The 18,968-nt window shown below is 45.6% G+C and overlaps 2 protein-coding genes across 2 annotated transcripts in view; one reads left to right on the top strand and one right to left on the bottom strand.

Moving 5' to 3' along the window:
• The window catches only part of LOC309564368 (uncharacterized protein), a 770,106-nt gene that overhangs the window by 186,058 nt on the left and 565,080 nt on the right, over positions 1-18,968 (bottom strand). The window lies entirely within an intron of this gene.
• Positions 532-9,186, top strand: LOC309562709 (uncharacterized protein). Its single transcript, XM_082266995.1, has 2 exons — positions 532-627; positions 7,441-9,186. The coding sequence occupies exon 2, from the start codon at positions 7,464-7,466 to the stop codon at positions 8,988-8,990; it is 1,527 nt and encodes a 508-aa protein (XP_082123121.1). The 5' UTR covers positions 532-627; positions 7,441-7,463; the 3' UTR covers positions 8,991-9,186.

The raw sequence follows: 18,968 nt of genomic DNA, 5'->3' as shown, positions 1-18,968 counted from the left end.
CACATCCCTTCTGAGGACTGGTGACCAGAACTGGACGAAATACTCCAAATGTGGCCTTAACAGAATTTTATAAAGTGGCAGGATTATAGTTTTATCCCCTTTTTTTTTTTATTTTTTTTAATGCATGCTAATATTCTGCCGGCTTTGGAAGCTGCAGCTTCACATTGCTATTGCTCGGTCTGTCTTCTTCTAGGACCCCCAGATCTTTCTCCATCCTTGATTCCCTCAGAGGTTCTCCCCCCTAGTGAGTAGTTTGCATTTGTTTTTTAGCCCCCAAGTGTATTACCTTTATATTTCTCCACATTAAACCTCATTGGCCATATAGTTGCCCACTCCGTTATTTTGTTCAGGTCTTTCTGTAAAATTTCTATATCCTGATGTGAAGTTATTGCCCTGCTTATTTTTGTGTCGTGAGATTGAGCTAGTGATCCCGTCCTCTATGTCATTTATGAATAAATTAAACAGAATGGGTCCCAAGACAGAGTCTTGAATAATAATTTCTGTTTGCAATATTTTGTGCTACTTAGGACGCCAATCAATTTAAACTTAAAGTAAAAGAGGAAGCAGAAGATCCAGAGGGTGATGGGCCTTGTAAGGAAACGGACATTTCTCCAGAGATTAAGACAGGTGAGTAATAAACACTAAGGATTTGTTCACACCATGTACAGAGATGTCAGTTCTTCTACATCAGGGGTCTTCAAACTACGGCCCTCCAGTTCTTCAGGAACTACAATTCCCATCATGCCTAGTCATGTCTCTGCATGTCAGAGTTTTACAACGCCTCATGGGATGTGTAGTTCCGCAACAGCTGGAGGGCCGTAGTTTGAGGATCCCTGTTCTACATGTAGCACTACTCCCATGAGAGCTGCGGAAAGCGGGTTCCCCTGGGTTACCCATAGCAATGATTTGTGAAATCTTAGCACTTTAAGTGTTTGGCTCAGTCAGAAAACAGTCTAGAGGGTTTGGTTTTTTTGTTGTTGTTTTATTTAGAACTTGGGATGGGAGAAGGGATGAGTGGGATATTCCAACTTTAGGAGTTCTAGCTATGTTGAGTGCGGCAAGGCCTCTGCTTCACCTTGCTACTGAAGTGAAGTATTTGATAGGCAAACTATGTAGTGAGTTACTCTTCAGGGCCCACTTGGAACCCCTTTACTTTTACTCTTCAGGGTTCTACTTGGCACCCCCTTTACTCTTACTAAATGTGTGAGCTGACCTTCTGGAGTGGTCCCCCTTCCTGGGCAGACCCCTTGGCAAGCCCCCTGGTACTCACGGACACTGTTTTTCCCAGTTGACTTCTGCCTGCAGCTCCACCGTCAGCTTTCCAGGACACTCAAGGCTCAGCTCCACACCTGGTTCACCAGGCCGACTGCCTGCGACCACCTTCCTCAGACTGCAGGAGGTGAGACAGCCATCACCGTCCTCCTGGGACTCTGTTTCCCGCTAAAGATGCCCTGTCACATGTGCCCTCTGCTTTTATGGTCAATCCCAGGATGCACTGCAGTGGTGCCCTCCCACTGAGACTGCCACAAAAGCCTGTTTGCCACTGGCTAGGTTTTCTCCACTGTCCAACAAGCTCCCCTATTGGATACAGTGGGGACAATTCCTCAGACCAAGTGACTCACACCTGGACACATGCAACAGGCATTACTAACAGATCAGGCTCCCCTGATAAGCAGATGGAGCATAACGATGCTTTTATCCTAGCACCGATCTAGGAGGGTGCAACATACATACATTCTGCAAGGGAACAAAGAAAACAATTGTTCTCTATGTGCCCAGTTCACACCACAACACTAGTATCATGTGCAATGTGTATGCAGTTTTTTGCACTAAAATAAACTGACATGACATGAAAGTTCTGTTTTTTTGCACCCTCCCCCTCTTCACTACCACATTTGGCACTTTTTCTGGTGAAGGTAGGACCGGGTGCCTGATTTTAACAGGCACCCGCTCCCACTTCCCGGTAATATTGCCTTCCACAGACAGACACAATTTTAAAGAATGACATGTTGGGTATCAATTTACTCGGCGTAACGTCATCTTTCACATTATACAAAAAATTGGGGTAAATACTATGTTTTATTTGTTTTTTCTTGCTTTGCGCACTGGTGAGCAGTCATGTTGGAACAGGAAGGGGCCATCCCCAAACTGTTCCCACAAAGTTGGGGGCATGAAATTGTCCAAAATGTCTTGGCATGCTGACGCCTTAAGAGTTCCCTTCACTGAAACTAAGGGGCCAAGCCCACTATCGTGGCTATCAAATTACTACAAAGCAGTTTTTAACCACCCGCCAAAGTTTTACGTCGGTACTTTGACGGTAAATACCAGTGTTATGGCAGCAGATACGCGCCATAGCTCCAGTATTTTCTTACAGGACGGGTGGTCCTCTTTCACATAAGTTGTCCCAGCAGCGGATTCACCACGGGATCACTTTTATGGGTGGCAGGAGAGGTGCCCCCCTCTTCCCGGTCGTTTACTGGAGCCATCGGTATCGGGGAAAACAATCAAAATTTTTTTTTTTTTTATAGGGACAGTGGAAAAATAAAAAGTAAAATAAATAAGAAAAACAAAATGTAAAGCTCCCCGTCCCTCTGAGTGAACGCATACGCAAGTTGCGCCCACATATGTAAACGTTCAAACCGCACATGTGAGGGATCACGGCGATTGTTAGAGCGAGAGCACTAATTCTAGCCCTGGTCCTCCTCTGTAACTCTACACTGGTAACCTGTAGCAATTTTAACCTCCTCCCACCCGGGCCATAGTACATATACGGCCGGGTGGGAGTCTCGTCCTTCTGAATGGACGTTCCGGAACGTCCTTCAGAAGGAGAGAGATCGCGCCGCCGCGGGCACGCGCAGCGGCGCGATCTCGATGTGCCTGTGTCCCTAGGACACAGAGCAACAAGACTCGGCAGGAGGGCCCTGTGATTGGCCCTCCTGATCACATGACGGCTGTGACCAATCACAGCCGTCATGTAATGTCAATACAGCCGTTTTAACGGCTTCGATCTCTTCTCCTCCTGACAGATCCTGTCAGTGTGAGGAGAAGGAGAGGATCGATTCTGCAGCCTGGGTGATCAGTGAGTATTTCTAATTACTCACTGATCACAGGGGGGGTCTGTGCTGGTAATCAGATGATTGATTACCAGTGCAGCCCTGGGGGGAGGGGATGCCACTAGAGCCACCAGGGATGCCCACCCATGACCACCAGGGATGCCCACCATGGCCACCAGGGATGGAAAACAGGGCTCAGAGAGCCTGCCAGTGGTGCCCCCCTATCAGTGCTGCCCACCAATGCCATCTATCAGTGCTGCCCACCAGTGCCCGTTATTGCCATCTATCAGTGCCGCCCACCAGTGCCCATTATTGCCCACCAGTGCTGTCTATCAGTGCCCATCAGTGCCACCCATCAGTGCCCATCAGTGCTGCCTATCAGTGCCCATCAGCGCTGCCTATCGGTGCCCACCAATGCTGCATATCAGTGCTATCTATCAGTGCTGCATATCAGTGCTACCTATCAGTGCCCATCAGTGCTGCATATCAGTGCCACCCCATCAGTGTCTCCTCATCAGTGCTTGTCAGTGCGGCGTCATCAGTGCAGGAAAAAACTTATCTATTTACAAAATTTTATAACCTAAACAAAAAAACTTTTTTTTTTTTTCAAACTTTTCGGTCTTTTTTTATTTGTGCACCAAAAAAGAAAAAACCTGGCGGTGATCAAATACCACCAAAAGAAAGCTCTATTTGTGGGGAAAAAATGACACAAATTTGGTTTAGGTACAGTGTTGCATGACCGTGCAATTGTCATTCAAAATGCAACAGCGCTAAAAGCTGAAAATTGGTCTGGGAAGGAAGGGGGTTTAAGTGCCCTGTATTGAGGTGGTTAAAGCATCACCTATGGAGATTTTTAAGTACCAATGTCTGTCGTCATTCCACGAGCGTGTGCAATTTTTAAGCAAGACATGTTGGGTATCTATTTACTTCTAGTAGTAATATGTGCTGCGCTATGTAATTAAGATGTCACTAAATGTGACATTAGTGCAAAAAATGATAAATACAGTAGCTACAATCAAATAATAATTGTGATAAAAAAATGAATTCCTTATAACCTATATAATGTCCAATATATATATATAAAGCAACCAAGTCCATGCAATGAAGAATGGAAAAAATGCTGTGTCCAAAACAGAAATCCTCAGTGATGTAATATAATGAATTAAAAGAAAGATTCAAAAAACCACAAGTCCCAGTAGCTATCACATCCACCAGGTATGTTGAAGATGAAGAAAAACCCCAATGTGCAGGTCACCGTGTAATAAAATAGGTTGGCAGCTTACCATATTAAAAGGGTCACTCAGATTAATGAGTCGGCCTATATGAGCTTTTTGGATGGTAATACCAGGAACGGCCACAGGGTATCAGTGAATAATGGACATGACATGAAGACATGAATTATTGCAACGATCTCCATTTTATTCTCTAGAGTCTCTGCTAAAAAAAAATATATATATATAATATACAGTGCCTTGCGAAAGTATTCGGCCCCCTTGAACTTTTCGACCTTTTGCCACATTTCAGGCTTCAAACATAAAGATATAAAACTGTAAATTTTTTGTGAAGAATCAACAAGTGGGACACAATCATGAAGTGGAACGAAATTTATTGGATATTTCAGACTTTGGTAACAAATAAAAAACTGAAAAATTGGGCGTGCAAAATTATTCAGCCCCTTTACTTTCAGTGCAGCAAACTCTCTCCAGAAGTTCAGTGAGGATCTCTGAATGATCCAATGTTGACCTAAATGACTAATGATGATAAATAGAATCCACCTGTGTGTAATCAAGTCTCCATATAAATGCACCTGCACTGTGATAGTCTCAGAGGTCCGTGTAAAGCGCAGAGAGCATCATGAAGAACAAGGAACACACCAGGCAGGTCCGAGATACTGTTGTGGAGAAGTTTAAGGCCGGATTTGGATACAAAAAGATTTCCCAAGCTTTAAACATCCCAAGGAGCACTGTGCAAGCGATAATATTGAAATGGAAGGAGTATCAGACCACTGCAAATCTACGAAGACCTGGCCGTCCCTCTAAACTTTCAGCTCATACAAGGAGAAGACTGATCAGAGATGCAGCCAAGAGGCCCATGATCACTCTGGATGAACTGCAGAGATCTACAGCTGAGGTGGGAGACTCTGTCCATAGGACAACAATCAGTCGTATACTCCACAAATCTGGCCTTTATGGAAGAGTGGCAAGAAGAAAGCCATTTCCTAAAGATATCCATAAAAAGTGTCGTTTAAAGTTTGCCACAAGCCACCTGGGAGACACACCAAACATGTGGAAGAAGAACCACCGCCTGATGACGCATAGACAAGCGAAATGCATTGTGGTCACTGCTGATACCCGGTAGCAGGAAGTAAGGGCTTTTTGATACACAGGCTGGAACGCAAGCCGACCGCCGCATGCGAGCAGGGAAATAGGAGACACAAAGGGGATACTGCAGATCCTTGGAGGACTCTTTTCCTGATACCCGCAAGCAATCTATACAAATTGCCCAGTGCCAGGAGGGCACAACAAAATGTAAGAAGCCAACTATATGTTATTTGTGTATTTCCATTAAAAACCAACAGTATTACACTATTGTTCGGCTATCTTATATATCTTTATACATGCGGACCGTATCCCCATATGTACGAGTAACGCATGAATAGGAGTAAGGAGCAGGATACTCTGGAGAAAGGAGCCGATTAAAGGGTTTGATCCACCTAATTAAAGGGATCACAGGCGTTGGGGGTCCTTGCGACCTGCCCCTATCTGGTAAGAGGCAACGAGTGACACTCCCCTACACCTGAAGCACCAAAGATCCAAGCGATTGAATTGATAATCCTTTTGCATGAATTGACTTGGACTAAAAAATATAATTTATATAGCACATTTATCACTTTAACACTTTAAAATTGTGAGCACAATAGTTATTGATCCAATATATGCACCAGTTTTGTGGTATTATTGATCCTTTGTGGTATGCACAATTAAGCACTGGTTCAAAAAAATGTTTTTATTTTTTTGCACGGAAGTTTGATAGCACTTGCACTTTTATTAATTATTTAAGATATATTGCACTATTGAAGCCTTTATACTTTGTGGAAAACATTTTAAGTTATTTTTATAAGTATTTATACACAGCACTTTAAAGATTACCAGCGCCTTTTTACCATATACCCATTACCTATTTATTGTTAAGTTAACAATTAAAAGGGCAGCAGGTTTTAACATCTTTTAATTAGGGCTGGGCGCCTTCACAACCTTTTTAACATGTGGAAGAAGGTGCTCTGGTCAGATGAAACCAAAATCGAACTTTTTGGCAACAATGCAAAACGTTATGTTTGGCGTAAAAGCAACACAGCTCATCACCCTGAACACACCATCCCCACTGTCAAACATGGTGGTGGCAGCATCATGGTTTGGGCCTGCTTTTCTTCAGCAGGGACAGGGAAGATGGTTAAAATTGATGGGAAGATGGATGGAGCCAAATACAGGACCATTCTGGAAGAAAACCTGATGGAGTCTGCAAAAGACCTGAGACTGGGACGGAGATTTGTCTTCCAACAAGACAATGATCCAAAACATAAAGCAAAATCTACAATGGAATGGTTCACAAATAAACATATCCAGGTGTTAGAATGGCCATGTCAAAGTCCAGACCTGATTTCAATCGAGAATCTGTGGAAAGAACTGAAAACTGCTGTTCACAAACGCTCTCCATCCAACCTCACTGAGCTCGAGCTGTTTTGCAAGGAGGAATGGGCAAAAATTTTAGTCTCTCGATGTGCAAAAATGATAGAGACATACCCCAAGAGACTTACAGCTGTAATCGCAGCAAAAGTTGGCGCTACAAAGTATTAACTTAAGGGGGCTGAATAATTTTGCACGCCCAATTTTTCAGTTTTTTATTTGTTAAAAAAGTTTGAAATATCCAATAAATTTCGTTCCACTTCATGATTGTGTCCTACTTGTTGTTGATTCTTCACAAAAAAATTAGTTTTATCTTTATGTTTTGAAGCCTGAAATGTGGCAAAAGGTCGAAAAGTTCAAGGGGGCTGAATACTTTCGCAAGGCACTGTATAATAAAATATTTACAAAAATGTGAGGGGTGTACTCACTTTTGTGAGATACTGTGTGTGTGTGTGTGTATATGTGTATGTATATGTGTGTGTGTGTGTGTGTATATATATATATATATATATATATATATATATTAAATATAATGTGTGTGTGTAATGTTTGGGGGGTTCGAAGTAATTTTCTAGCAAAAAAATACTGATTTTAACTTGTAAACAACAAGTGTCAGACATAGGCCTGGTCCTTAAGTGGTTAAATTGCTATAAATGCATTTGCTAAGTATTAAACTAACCCAAACAATCTTATTTTCCTTCAAGGTGGTCAGCACAAGGGATGCAACATGGAGAAAGATGCCACTAGCTCTGCAGCTGGGAAGAGAGTAGACTGTGACATCACATATGATTCTTCTGAAGAAAATCCCATTACTCTAAATTTACATTCAGCCCCCCACAGTTCAGATGTGTCATTTCATCCCCATCACCCCTATTCTGTCCCTCATACAACGCATAGAGTGGATGAAACACGTCTGAGTTTTGAGCGTGAAGAATATGTCACCCAGAGGACTTCTAGAGTGGGGGAAACATATTCGTGTTCTGAATGTGGGAAATGTTTTGCTCAAAAATGGCTTCTCCATAGACATTACTCAACTCACAGCAGTGAAAAGCCATTTTCATGTTCAGAATGCGGTAAATATTTTATCCAGAAGTCAGATGTTGTCAGACATCAAAGGACTCATACAGGGGAGAAGCCATATTCATGCTCTGAGTGTGGGAAAAGTTTCTCCTGGAAATCCAACCTCTATACACATGAAAAAGTTCATACGGGGGAGAAGCCCTATTCATGTTTGCAGTGTGGGAGATGTTTCCACCAGAGAGCCCATCTTCTTTCCCATGAGAGGAGTCACACGGACGAGAAGCCGTACTCTTGTTCAGAATGCGGGAGGTGTTTTAAGCAGAAAGTTCATCTTATTTCACATGAAAGGACTCATACAGGAGAGAAACCGTTTTCCTGCACAGAATGTGGGAGAAGTTTTGCCGAAAGATCCACTCTCGCCAAGCATCAGAGGTCTCACACAGGGGAGAAGCCATTTTCATGTGCTCAATGCGGGAAACGGTTTTCCCAAAATTCAAACCTCATTACTCATAAAAAAGTTCACACGGGGGCAAAACCACATTCCTGTTCAGAATGTGGGAAATGTTTTAGCGAAAAATCCACTCTTATTAGCCATGTGAGGACCCACACCTCCGAGAAACCGTTTTCCTGCTCGGAATGTGGAAAATGCTTCACCCAGAGAGCCCATCTGATTTCACATCAGTTAACGCACACCGGCGACAAGCAGTTTTCATGCTCTGAATGCGGGAAGTGTTTTTTACAGAAATCGGATGTTGCCAGGCATCAGAAGACTCACACAGGAGAGAAGCCGTATTCCTGTTCTGAATGCGGGAAGTGTTTTTCCCGGAGTTCAAATCTTACTACACATAGGAAAGTTCACACGGGGGAGAGGCCATATTCTTGTTCAGAATGTGGAAAGTGTTTCCGTGAAAGAACAATTCTGGTTGGGCACATGAGAACTCATACACCCAGGGAACCGTTTCCCTGTTCGGAGTGCGGCAGATGTTTTAAGCAGCAAGCCCATCTGATTTCGCATCAGCTGGCTCACACGGGCAGTAAGCTTTTTTCTTGCCCAGAATGCTTAAAGTGTTTTTCTTGGAAAAAACAACTTATTGCTCATCAAAAGACTCACACAGGGGAGAAGCCATATTCATGTTCAGAATGTGGGAAAAGTTTTGGCGATGGATCAAATATGGCTACCCATAAGAGGATACCCACAGCCGAGAAGCCCTTTTCCTGTTCTGAATGTGGCTGATGTTTTAAGTGGAAAGAAGCTCTCATGGCAAATATCACACGGGAAGAAGCCATTTTCAAGCCTCAGGATGTTTTTACAAGGATCCTCCCTTATGTCACATCTCTTCTTGAGCATCCTGTGTTTTAGATGTAACACCTGAGGGAAAGGAAAGAGCAGTTAGCGCTTTTATGACATATCCGGATCCAGATGGGTGCATATCTCCATTAAAATGAAGGATGGGGAGATCTTTGGCCTTCCTCCATATGGGTTGTATGAGCTTCAGGAACTACCCTGATTTTACTGCTCCTTCGCCGTTCTCCAAAATAAAGCGGAGGATGGGACTCGCAAGGGGAATTTCCTAGGTCTACCTACTTGTTAATAGTTTCAATAAAGTAGAGATGCCACCTTGTAGTGCCATAATTTTCTTTCTTGAACAATTCTTAAGGACATAAATTCGATACATGGAAATAAAAATAAAAAATTCCAGGTTTATTGGTTTCATCATAGCTGAGGATGGGGCTCGCAAGGGGAATTTCCCAGGCCTTGCTACTTGTTAATGGTTTCAATAAAGAAAGGATGCCACCTAGGGATGCACCGATCCGATATTCGGATCGGATATCGGCCCCGATACGGCAAAATAGCTGGATCGGGGGATCGGTAAAATTAACAGATCCACGGGCCGATCCGGTTTTGCTCTTTATAGCTTGTGAGGGAGCAGAGAACAGCTGTCAAAGAAAAAAAAAGAGCCTCCTGCAAATGCCTTTCAACTCTCCCAGGTAAACACAATGATTACAATGTATCTTTTCGTTCCGTCTGCCGGAGGAGGGAATTTTAACCTCTTAAAGACTAAATCCATGACATTTTAGATTTTGAATGCACAATTGTTCTAAGGTATCTGCCGATACCGATCCGGAAGTATTATTTTGTTATAAGCTCACAAAACAGTACTTCCGGATCGGACTCGGGATCAGCGATTTCACAAAGCAAAAGATGGGGATCGGGACCAAAAAAGCCGGATCGGTGCATCCCTAATGCCACCTTGGAGTACCATCATCTTCTTTCTTGGTGTCAGCTGCTGGTGTGACCAGAAATGTGTGGACTGACACAACGAATGTCAGGCACAAATACAGTGTAAAAGAATACAATTTATTTAAAAAGGAGTGAACAACAAATGTAAACGCACCTCCAATAAACCAAACTGTGTAAAACAAACCAGATAACCAAAGAAATAGTGACACACAATGCACAACTGACTAAACCAAATATATATAGCAAATAGGGAATGCAAGCGTAATCGTAACAGAGCCGGGGTCATACACGGGAGATCAAGCAGAGGGAGCTGGGAGCAAGACCGGACAGGGAGAGGGTAACAGAAGGCAGAGAGAACAGAAGGGAAGGGATCAGGGTCCAGGAACAGGAAACCGGATGCAAGATACAGGAACAGTGGAACGCAGGTCACAGGCACATGGAGACAACACCGAGGCAACAAAAGGACAGACAGGATTAAATATACTTCCTGCAACAAGCATTAGGTGATGACTAATATGAGCTTCTGGCTGCTAAAGGGCCGTACACACTTGACGAAAATCGGACAAAATATCCTCCGATTTTTCTCTCTCATGCTTGCTTTCACAACCGTTTTTAGTAGAGAGTGCATAAATGTTCACGAAACTTCTCGTCCGATTTTTAATTTTTTTTTGGGGGACATTTGTTCCTAGACTTCCAGGTCGTCAGCAACTTCAGATCATGCATGGCCTTTCATATTCTGATTTTTCACAGACGTACTGCATACACATTAAGCGAAAATTAGTTGTTTGGGGACGGACGATAAAAATTTTGGTGTTTGTCCCTCCGTTTTTTTTCGTTAAAAAAGGCATCGGCTGCTGAAAGTTGTGTACACACTAACCGAAAATCGTACGATTTCCCATCGGGCGGGAATTTTCGGCAGATTTTCTACTAGTGTGTACCCCACTTAAGAGACACCCACTAGTGGACACTGGAACTGCAGCCTATGGATCTGGGAGCCACAGGGCCACCAGCAGGTGAGCCCTTTCCTGACACTTGGACAATACCGAAGGACATAAATTTGACACACACAGATAAAAAAAAATTCTCGGTTTATTAGTTACATCATAGCAGAGGATGGGGCTCACAAGGGAAGTTTCCTAGCCCTGCCTGCTTGTTAATGGTTTCAATAAAGTAGGGAGAGAAGCGGGATGACACCTTGGAGTGCCGTCATCCTCAAGGACATAAATTCCACACACATGAAAATAAAAAAACTTCCAGGTTTATTACTCGCATCATATAAATATTTAAAAGGATCACATATGATAAACAGTACAATTTTTTTATTTTTTTTTTTGACCCACTACAAAAAACACTTTTATGCATGCATTGTACTGAGTGTTCCGTTTCACAGGTCAACGTTTTCATAGATAGCTTCACTTCGTCCTTAGGAGTGGTAGTGAAATGGCTAAAAAACACCCCTGCAATTCCATTGATCTCAGTATAGTGGTCACAATTAGGGCTTGATCACACTTGACTACACTTCGATCGCTTAACAAAGGTATAGCGTTAGTATGTGCGTTAGACTCGCGTTAATGAGCTTTAGTATGGGCGTTATACAGGCATTTTACAAGCGTTAATGACGAGTTAAAAATGACCCCCAAATGCCCCATGGGCAGTTTTAAAGCATTTGATGAGCATTAAGGCGCGTTAAAACTTCTCCACAAACGCCTATTCCATTATAGTAAATGAACTAATCCTAACGCCCCGCAACTGCCTGCCAGAGCATTTGCGAAGCGTTACCATAGACTTGAATGGGAGGAAATAAAAGGCTTTAATTGCCTCATGACTCAACATGAGGCTTCAATTTTGAAGCAACATGACGTGAACGCTTCAGGTTTTGATAGTGTGCTGTCTATTGTATCTTGTGCATAGGCCTTTGAGGGGTATTTTTAACGCCTCTCAAACGTCTGCTTTTAAGGCCAGTGTGATCTAAGGCACAATCTATAATATAAATAAAAACAAAAATTACCATACTAAAAAGCACATATCGCCACCATCATATACAAGATAATAGGCAAGAAATACCCCCCCAATATACAAACACTCCACATACTCATGGCAGCATATGTACAGCCAGTCAATGACACACCTGATTCATCTTCCTAGTTCAGCAATTAAATGACCGTCCAATTTCCGCCTGCTTTAGGGGAGTGGAAAGATGGAGCTGAAGCCTCGAGGTGAAGATGGATGACAATTCTTAATGTATTTTAATGTCAGTGGTATGTTGGATACCCCCTGTGGGCCATTCAGATGGTAGGTAGGCTCCTGAAACAGGTTGTCTTTTGTACTAAATTTATGCTTGGAACGAACTTAAGCCCCGTACACATGTACCGATTGTCGGCCGAAAATATTTGGCCGACGACCGATCGGCCGATTGTAAGCTTGTTAGTATGATGGTTCCGACAGCCGACATCGCATTTTCGGCCGAACAGAATCTGTCTTGCAGGCATTAAAATTTTTGTTGGCCAACACCAGAACAGCCGATTGTTCGCCAGTCAGTACAGATTTCGGCCGACAGACAGCAGATTTGAAAGACTGGGCATGCTCAGAAAAGAAAAAAAGACAAGGAAAGTCAACCATCACATGACATCACTTCTGCAGTCGGCTGTTGTTGGCCGACAATATTCGTGTGCAGTCTTTTGCAGTTTTCAACAGACACGACAGCCCTGGACAAAAGACGGGCGATCGTTCGGCCGACGATCAGTACGTGTGTACGGGGCTTTAGTTTAGGCCTTAGCTGCTGGTTGTTTCAGATCAGCCCTCAATAGTCTGGGCAACCCATGGGTGTATTATCCGGGCCCAGTGTAAATGTCACTCTGAATTTCTAAAAGATGAGCCAGGAAGTGCCCGCTTGGTCCTACTTTTAGATATTTCAGAGAGCGAGGTGAGAAGGATAGCTATCGGAACAGGTTATCAAACATGTCTGGTGAGCATTCCCATCCGAGATGCGAGCCTGATCCTGTAGGCATAAACTTGTCACCTAATCCAGCCTAAAATGAATTGTCCGAGAGACTGTCGGCTCATATATGTGAAGCTGAATATTATTATACAATTATTATATAATTTTTATTTTTTTTTAAACCCTATATACAAACTCTTCTTCTTGAAGTCTGGCCAGTGATGTCACAAGAGGTTCCTCTTCCGATGGCAGCAGGCAATCCACTAGGATTGAGTGTCATTTTGAACAAGTATACCTAGTCCATACTATTACACACTTTTTTTTTTTTATGTTTCTCTTGACCAGTTGCAAAGTTTTCTTCCATCTGGCCCAGAATGTGAAAATCACTATTTGTGCTTCACTCAGAAGTTGGAATTTTTCAGGCTGGGTCTAATTCATCAAGCTGCAGTGACAGTTTAGTGGACACAGTCAATTTTCCAATTCAGGGCAAATTAACAGTATCTGGGCAACTGCCCCCAAACCACTGTATTCACTTGGCCAGTGCATCCTTGTCGCTTCTTCCTTCTTTACAGCTGGTGATTTCACCTTTTTAATTCCTCATTGGTTATATTTTTTTTATATTTTTTATTATTGGTATTTACAGTATATAGAGCCTGCAATTTATGCAGCGCTTTACATATACTGTATGTTGTACATTCACATCAATCCTTGACCTCAAGGAGCGTACAGCACCAGATTTACATCTCAGGAACCTAAAGGCAGAGAATTCTGAAGTGCTCCACCGCCCTAACACTTCTACCCTTAGACCCACCTCTCCTGTCCACATACCCATTTTACCATCCCTGTTACCCACCCCCTCCTCTTCACATACCCCTTCTACTACCCCTATACCGACCTTTCCTCATACCCCTTCTACTACTCCTATACCCACCTTTCCTCATACCCCTTCTACTACCCCTATATCCACCTCTCCACATATCCCTTCTACTACCCCTTACCCACTTCTCCACATGTTCCTTCTACTACCCCTATACCCACCTTTCCTCATACCCCCTTCTACTACCCCTATACCCACCTCTCCACATATCCCTTCTACTCCACATATCCCTTCTACTGCCCAGGGGTGTAACTACAGGGGTTGCAGGGGTTGCAATTGCAACTGGGCCCCATGCTCCTGGGGGCCTGTGCGGCTCCACTGTACAGCTGGATAGGAGGGGCGAGCGGGGGCAGCATGTAGAGAAATCACTGTCCTCCTTTTTCCTCCTGTAGCTGCAGGAGGAAAATGGAGGAGATTGGTTCCTCTGTATGCCCCTTCCACTCCTCCTATCCAGTTCACTTGTGTTCTGCTGTCTCTGGGCCCCTGTGTGCTCCCCTGGTCCCCACCCCAACTGTGCTGCCCCCCCCCCCCATTGTGCTGCCCCGCCACTCCTCCTATCCAGTTCACTTGTGTTCTGCTGTCTCTGGGCCCCTGTGTGCTCCCCTGGGTCCCCCCCCCCCCCACTGTGCTGTGTCCCCCCCCCCCCCCACTGTGCTGCTCCCTCTCCTCTCCTACCGGCTGCTGCAGGGGATGTGTCACAATAGAGAACCAGGAAGGGGTCGGTGAATATGTAATTTACCAGCTCCTTCTTTTTCTGAATGGACAGAGTCATAGTCAGTGACATTGTAAAAAATAAAATGATAAAAAATAATACAATTAAAATACCAAAAAATAAAAACTACTGACACCAGTGGGTGAACTTCCAGGATCGCAAAGGTCACACTTGCGACTGGGCCCTGGCATTCCACCACCATGGGGAGGCCCCAAGATGTCAGGAAGGGGGCCTACTGCAGAACCTGTGAAAGGGTCCCGCTGCGGGACTGTAATAAAGGGCCCCGCAACGAGAGTAAAGGGCCCCAGGATCAGTGGGAAGTGTCTAGGCTTGAAGGGAAGGGGTTCGGGGGGAACTTCATGGTTTCTTGCACCGGGGCCCTGAAGGTTCTGGTTACGCCTCTGCTACCGCCCCTATACCCATGTCTCCATATATTCCTTCTATTACACCTATACCCAACTCTCCTCATATCCCTTCTACTGCCTCTATACCCACCTCTCCACTCACAGGCACCCTCCGTAATCTCCCATTGCACAGACAGTCCCCTTATTTCTACATTCTTCTCTCTGTATTTCTCTACTTTTAGTCCTCACACTCTATTTCCTCCTTCTCATTCATTGCTGGCAGCCCTATGATCTCCCCCTCACATGTTATCACCACCTGCCCTCTCATTTCACAGTTGCCATTATGGTATCGCCTCAGCTTCTCCATTAATACTGTATACGGCACCCCAGGACTCTTACCTCTCTCACACAGCCCACCACTCTCCCTTCTCCCCCTGCCCATCCCTAGTATCCTTACCCATTCTTGCTCTCACTCTCTCAGAAATACCTCCACGAAGAATGGCGCTGGTCGGAAGTGATGTTGTCACCACGTCCCACGAGCAAGACACTGTCATCTTGGTCCACTCTGTGCTCCAGACCGAACACAGCAGGTGGTGGGAGCCAGTGCCGGGGGGATAAAGAGCAAGCACCCCTCTGCCTCCTGGCCCTGCAACAATGACGGAGAGACACTCAGGGCTCTATCGATTAGATGCTTGCAGATGGGGGGATGGTTGCTTACCCCCCCAGTGGGAGTGAAAACTCAGGCAAAAAAGAGGGAGTAACCCCAAGCGGGGTCCTCCAGTCGCCCCTGTCCTGAAGGTGCCTTACCTTCCTAGAGGCTTGTGTAGGCAATCTAGCACAGAGCCTAGAAGAAAAATAACAAACTGCTTGTAGCGCCTGTTGATCCAGAGGAAACACAAGAAACGAGGCACTGAGGTATGTGATGACTTTTTAAAATGGTGGATGATGTTTTTCCTGTTTTAGGTGGGAGGAGCCCTATCGCTCAGATGCTGCTCTGGAAAACGACTTGAGAAAAAAACCTTTCAAGAACAGTATCATATCTCTAGGGAAAACATGGGTGAGATCTCTGTGCTAAGGTGGCAGTGCTGTACACTCCGCCATCACCTTGTGCTGCACACCAAAGAACTGTTCCCACTACATACCACAAGGTGGCAGTGCTGTCCATGTGCCACACACCAAAGAGCTGTTGCCACTACATACCACAAGGTGGCAGGGCTGTCCATGTGTGCACACACAAGAGCTGTTCCCACTATATACCACAAGGTGGCAGTGCCGTACATTCCGCCATCACCTTGTGCTGCACACCAAAGAACTGTTCCCACTACATACCACAAGGTGGCAGTGCTGTCCATGTGCCACACACCAAAGAGCTGTTCCCACTACATACCACAAGGTAGAAGTGCTGTCCATGTGCCACACACCAAAGAGCTGTTCCCACTACATACCACAAGGTAGAAGTGCTGTCCAAGTGCCGCACACCAAAGAGCTGTTCCCACTACATACCACAAGGTAGCAGTGCTGTCCATGCGCCACACACCAAAGAGCTGTTCCCACTACATACCACAAGGTGGCAGGGCTGTCCATGTGTGCACACAAAAGAGCTGTTCCCACTATATACCACAAGGTGGCAGTGCTGTACATTTCGCCATCACCTTGTGCTGCACAGCAAAGAACTGTTCCCACTACATACCACAAGGTGGCAGTGCTGTCCATGTGCCACACACCAAAGAGCTGTTCCCACTACATACCACAAGGTGGCAGTGCTGTCCATGCGCCACACACCAAAGAGCTGTTGCCACTACATACCACAAGGTGGCAGTGCTGACCATGCGCCACACACCAAAGAGCTGTTCCCACTACATACCACAGGGTGGCAGGGCTGTCCATGTGTGCACACAAAAGAGCTTTTCCCACTATATACCACAAGGTGGCAGTGCTGTACATTCCGCCATCACCTTGTGCTGCACACCAAAGAACTGTTCCCACTACATACCACAAGGTGGCAGTGCTGTCCATGTGCCACACACCAAAGAGCTGTTCCCACTACATACCACAAGGTGGCAGTGCTGTCCATGCGACACACACCAAAGAGCTGTTGCCACTACATACCACAAGGTGGCAGGGCTGTCCATGTGTGCACACATAAGAGCTGTTCCCACTATATACCACAAGGTGGCAGTGCTGTACATTCCGCCATCACCATGTGCTGCACACCAAAGAGCTGTTCCCACTACATTCCACAAGGTGGCAGTGCTGTCCATGCGCCACACACCAAAGAGCTGTTCCCACTACATACCACAAGGTGGCAGGGCTGTCCATGTGTGCACACAAAATAGCTGTTCCCACTATATACCACAAGGTGGCAGTGCTGTCCATGCGCCACACACCAAAGAGCTGTTCCCACTACATACCACAAGGTAGAAGTGCTGTCCAAGTGCCGCACACCAAAGAGCTGTTCCCACTACATACCACAAGGTGGCAGTGCTGACCATGCGCCACACACCAAAGAGCTGTTCCCACTACATACCACAAGGTGGCAGGGCTGTCCATGTGTGCACACAAAAGAGCTGTTCCCACTATATACCACAAGGTGGCAGTGCTGTACATTCCGCCATCACCTTGTGCTGCACACCAAAGAGCTGTTCCCACTACATACCACAAGGTGGCAGTGCTGTCCATGCGCCACACACCAAAGAGCTGTTCCCACTACATACCACAAGGTGGCAGGGCTGTCCATGTGTGCACACAAAAGAGCTGTTCCCACTATATACCACAAGGTGGCAGTGCTGTCCATGCGCCACACACCAAAGAGCTGTTCCCACTACATACCACAAGGTAGAAGTGCTGTCCAAGTGCCGCACACCAAAGAGCTGTTCCCACTACATACCACAAGGTGGCAGTGCTGACCATGCGCCACACACCAAAGAGCTGTTCCCACTACATACCACAAGGTGGCAGGGCTGTCCATGTGTGCACACAAAAGAGCTGTTCCCACTATATACCACAAGGTGGCAGTGCTGTACATTCCGCCATCACCTTGTGCTGCACACCAAAGAACTGTTCCCACTACATACCACAAGGTGGCAGTGCTGTCCATGTGCCACACACCAAAGAGCTGTTCCCACTACATACCACAAGGTAGAAGTGCTGTCCAAGTGCCGCACACCAAAGAGCTGTTCCCACTACATACCACAAGGTAGCAGTGCTGTCCATGTGCCACACACCAAAGAGCTGTTCCCACTACATACCACAAGGTAGAAGTGCTGTCCAAGTGCCGCACACCAAAGAGCTGTTCCCACTACATACCACAAGGTAGCAGTGCTGTCCATGCGCCACACACCAAAGAGCTGTTCCCACTACATACCACAAGGTGGCAGGGCTGTCCATGTGTGCACACAAAAGAGCTGTTCCCACTATATACCACAAGGTGGCAGTGCTGTACATTTCGCCATCACCTTGTGCTGCACAGCAAAGAACTGTTCCCACTACATACCACAAGGTGGCAGTGCTGTCCATGTGCCACACACCAAAGAGCTGTTCCCACTACATACCACAAGGTGGCAGTGCTGTCCATGCGCCACACACCAAAGAGCTGTTGCCACTACATACCACAAGGTGGCAGGGCTGTCCATGTGTGCACACATAAGAGCTGTTCCCACTATATACCACAAGGTGGCAGTGCTGTACATTCCGCCATCACCTTGTGCTGCACACCAAAGAGCTGTTCCCACTACATACCACAAGGTGGCAGTGCTGTCCATGTGCCACACACCAAAGAGCTGTTCCCACTACATACCACAAGGTGGCAGGGCTGTCCATGTGTGCACACAAAAGAGCTGTTCCCACTATATACCACAAGGTGGCAGTGCTGTACATTTCACCATCACCTTGTGCTGCACAGCAAAGAACTGTTCCCACTATATACCACAAGGTGGCAGTGCTGTCCATGTGCCACACACCAAAGAGCTGTTCCCACTACATACCACAAGGTAGAAGTGCTGTCCATGTGCCACACACCAAAGAGCTGTTTCCACTACATACCACAAGGTGGCAGTGCTGTACATTCCGCCATCACCTTGTGCTGCACACCAAAAAACTG

The sequence above is a fragment of the Pelophylax lessonae genome, assembly GCF_965119305.1.
Source record: "Pelophylax lessonae genome assembly, chromosome: 9".
In the NCBI taxonomy this organism is placed as follows: domain Eukaryota; kingdom Metazoa; phylum Chordata; class Amphibia; order Anura; family Ranidae; genus Pelophylax; species Pelophylax lessonae.
The sequence above is the reverse complement of the archived record's forward strand: the minus strand, read 5'-3'. Positions and strand labels throughout refer to the sequence as shown.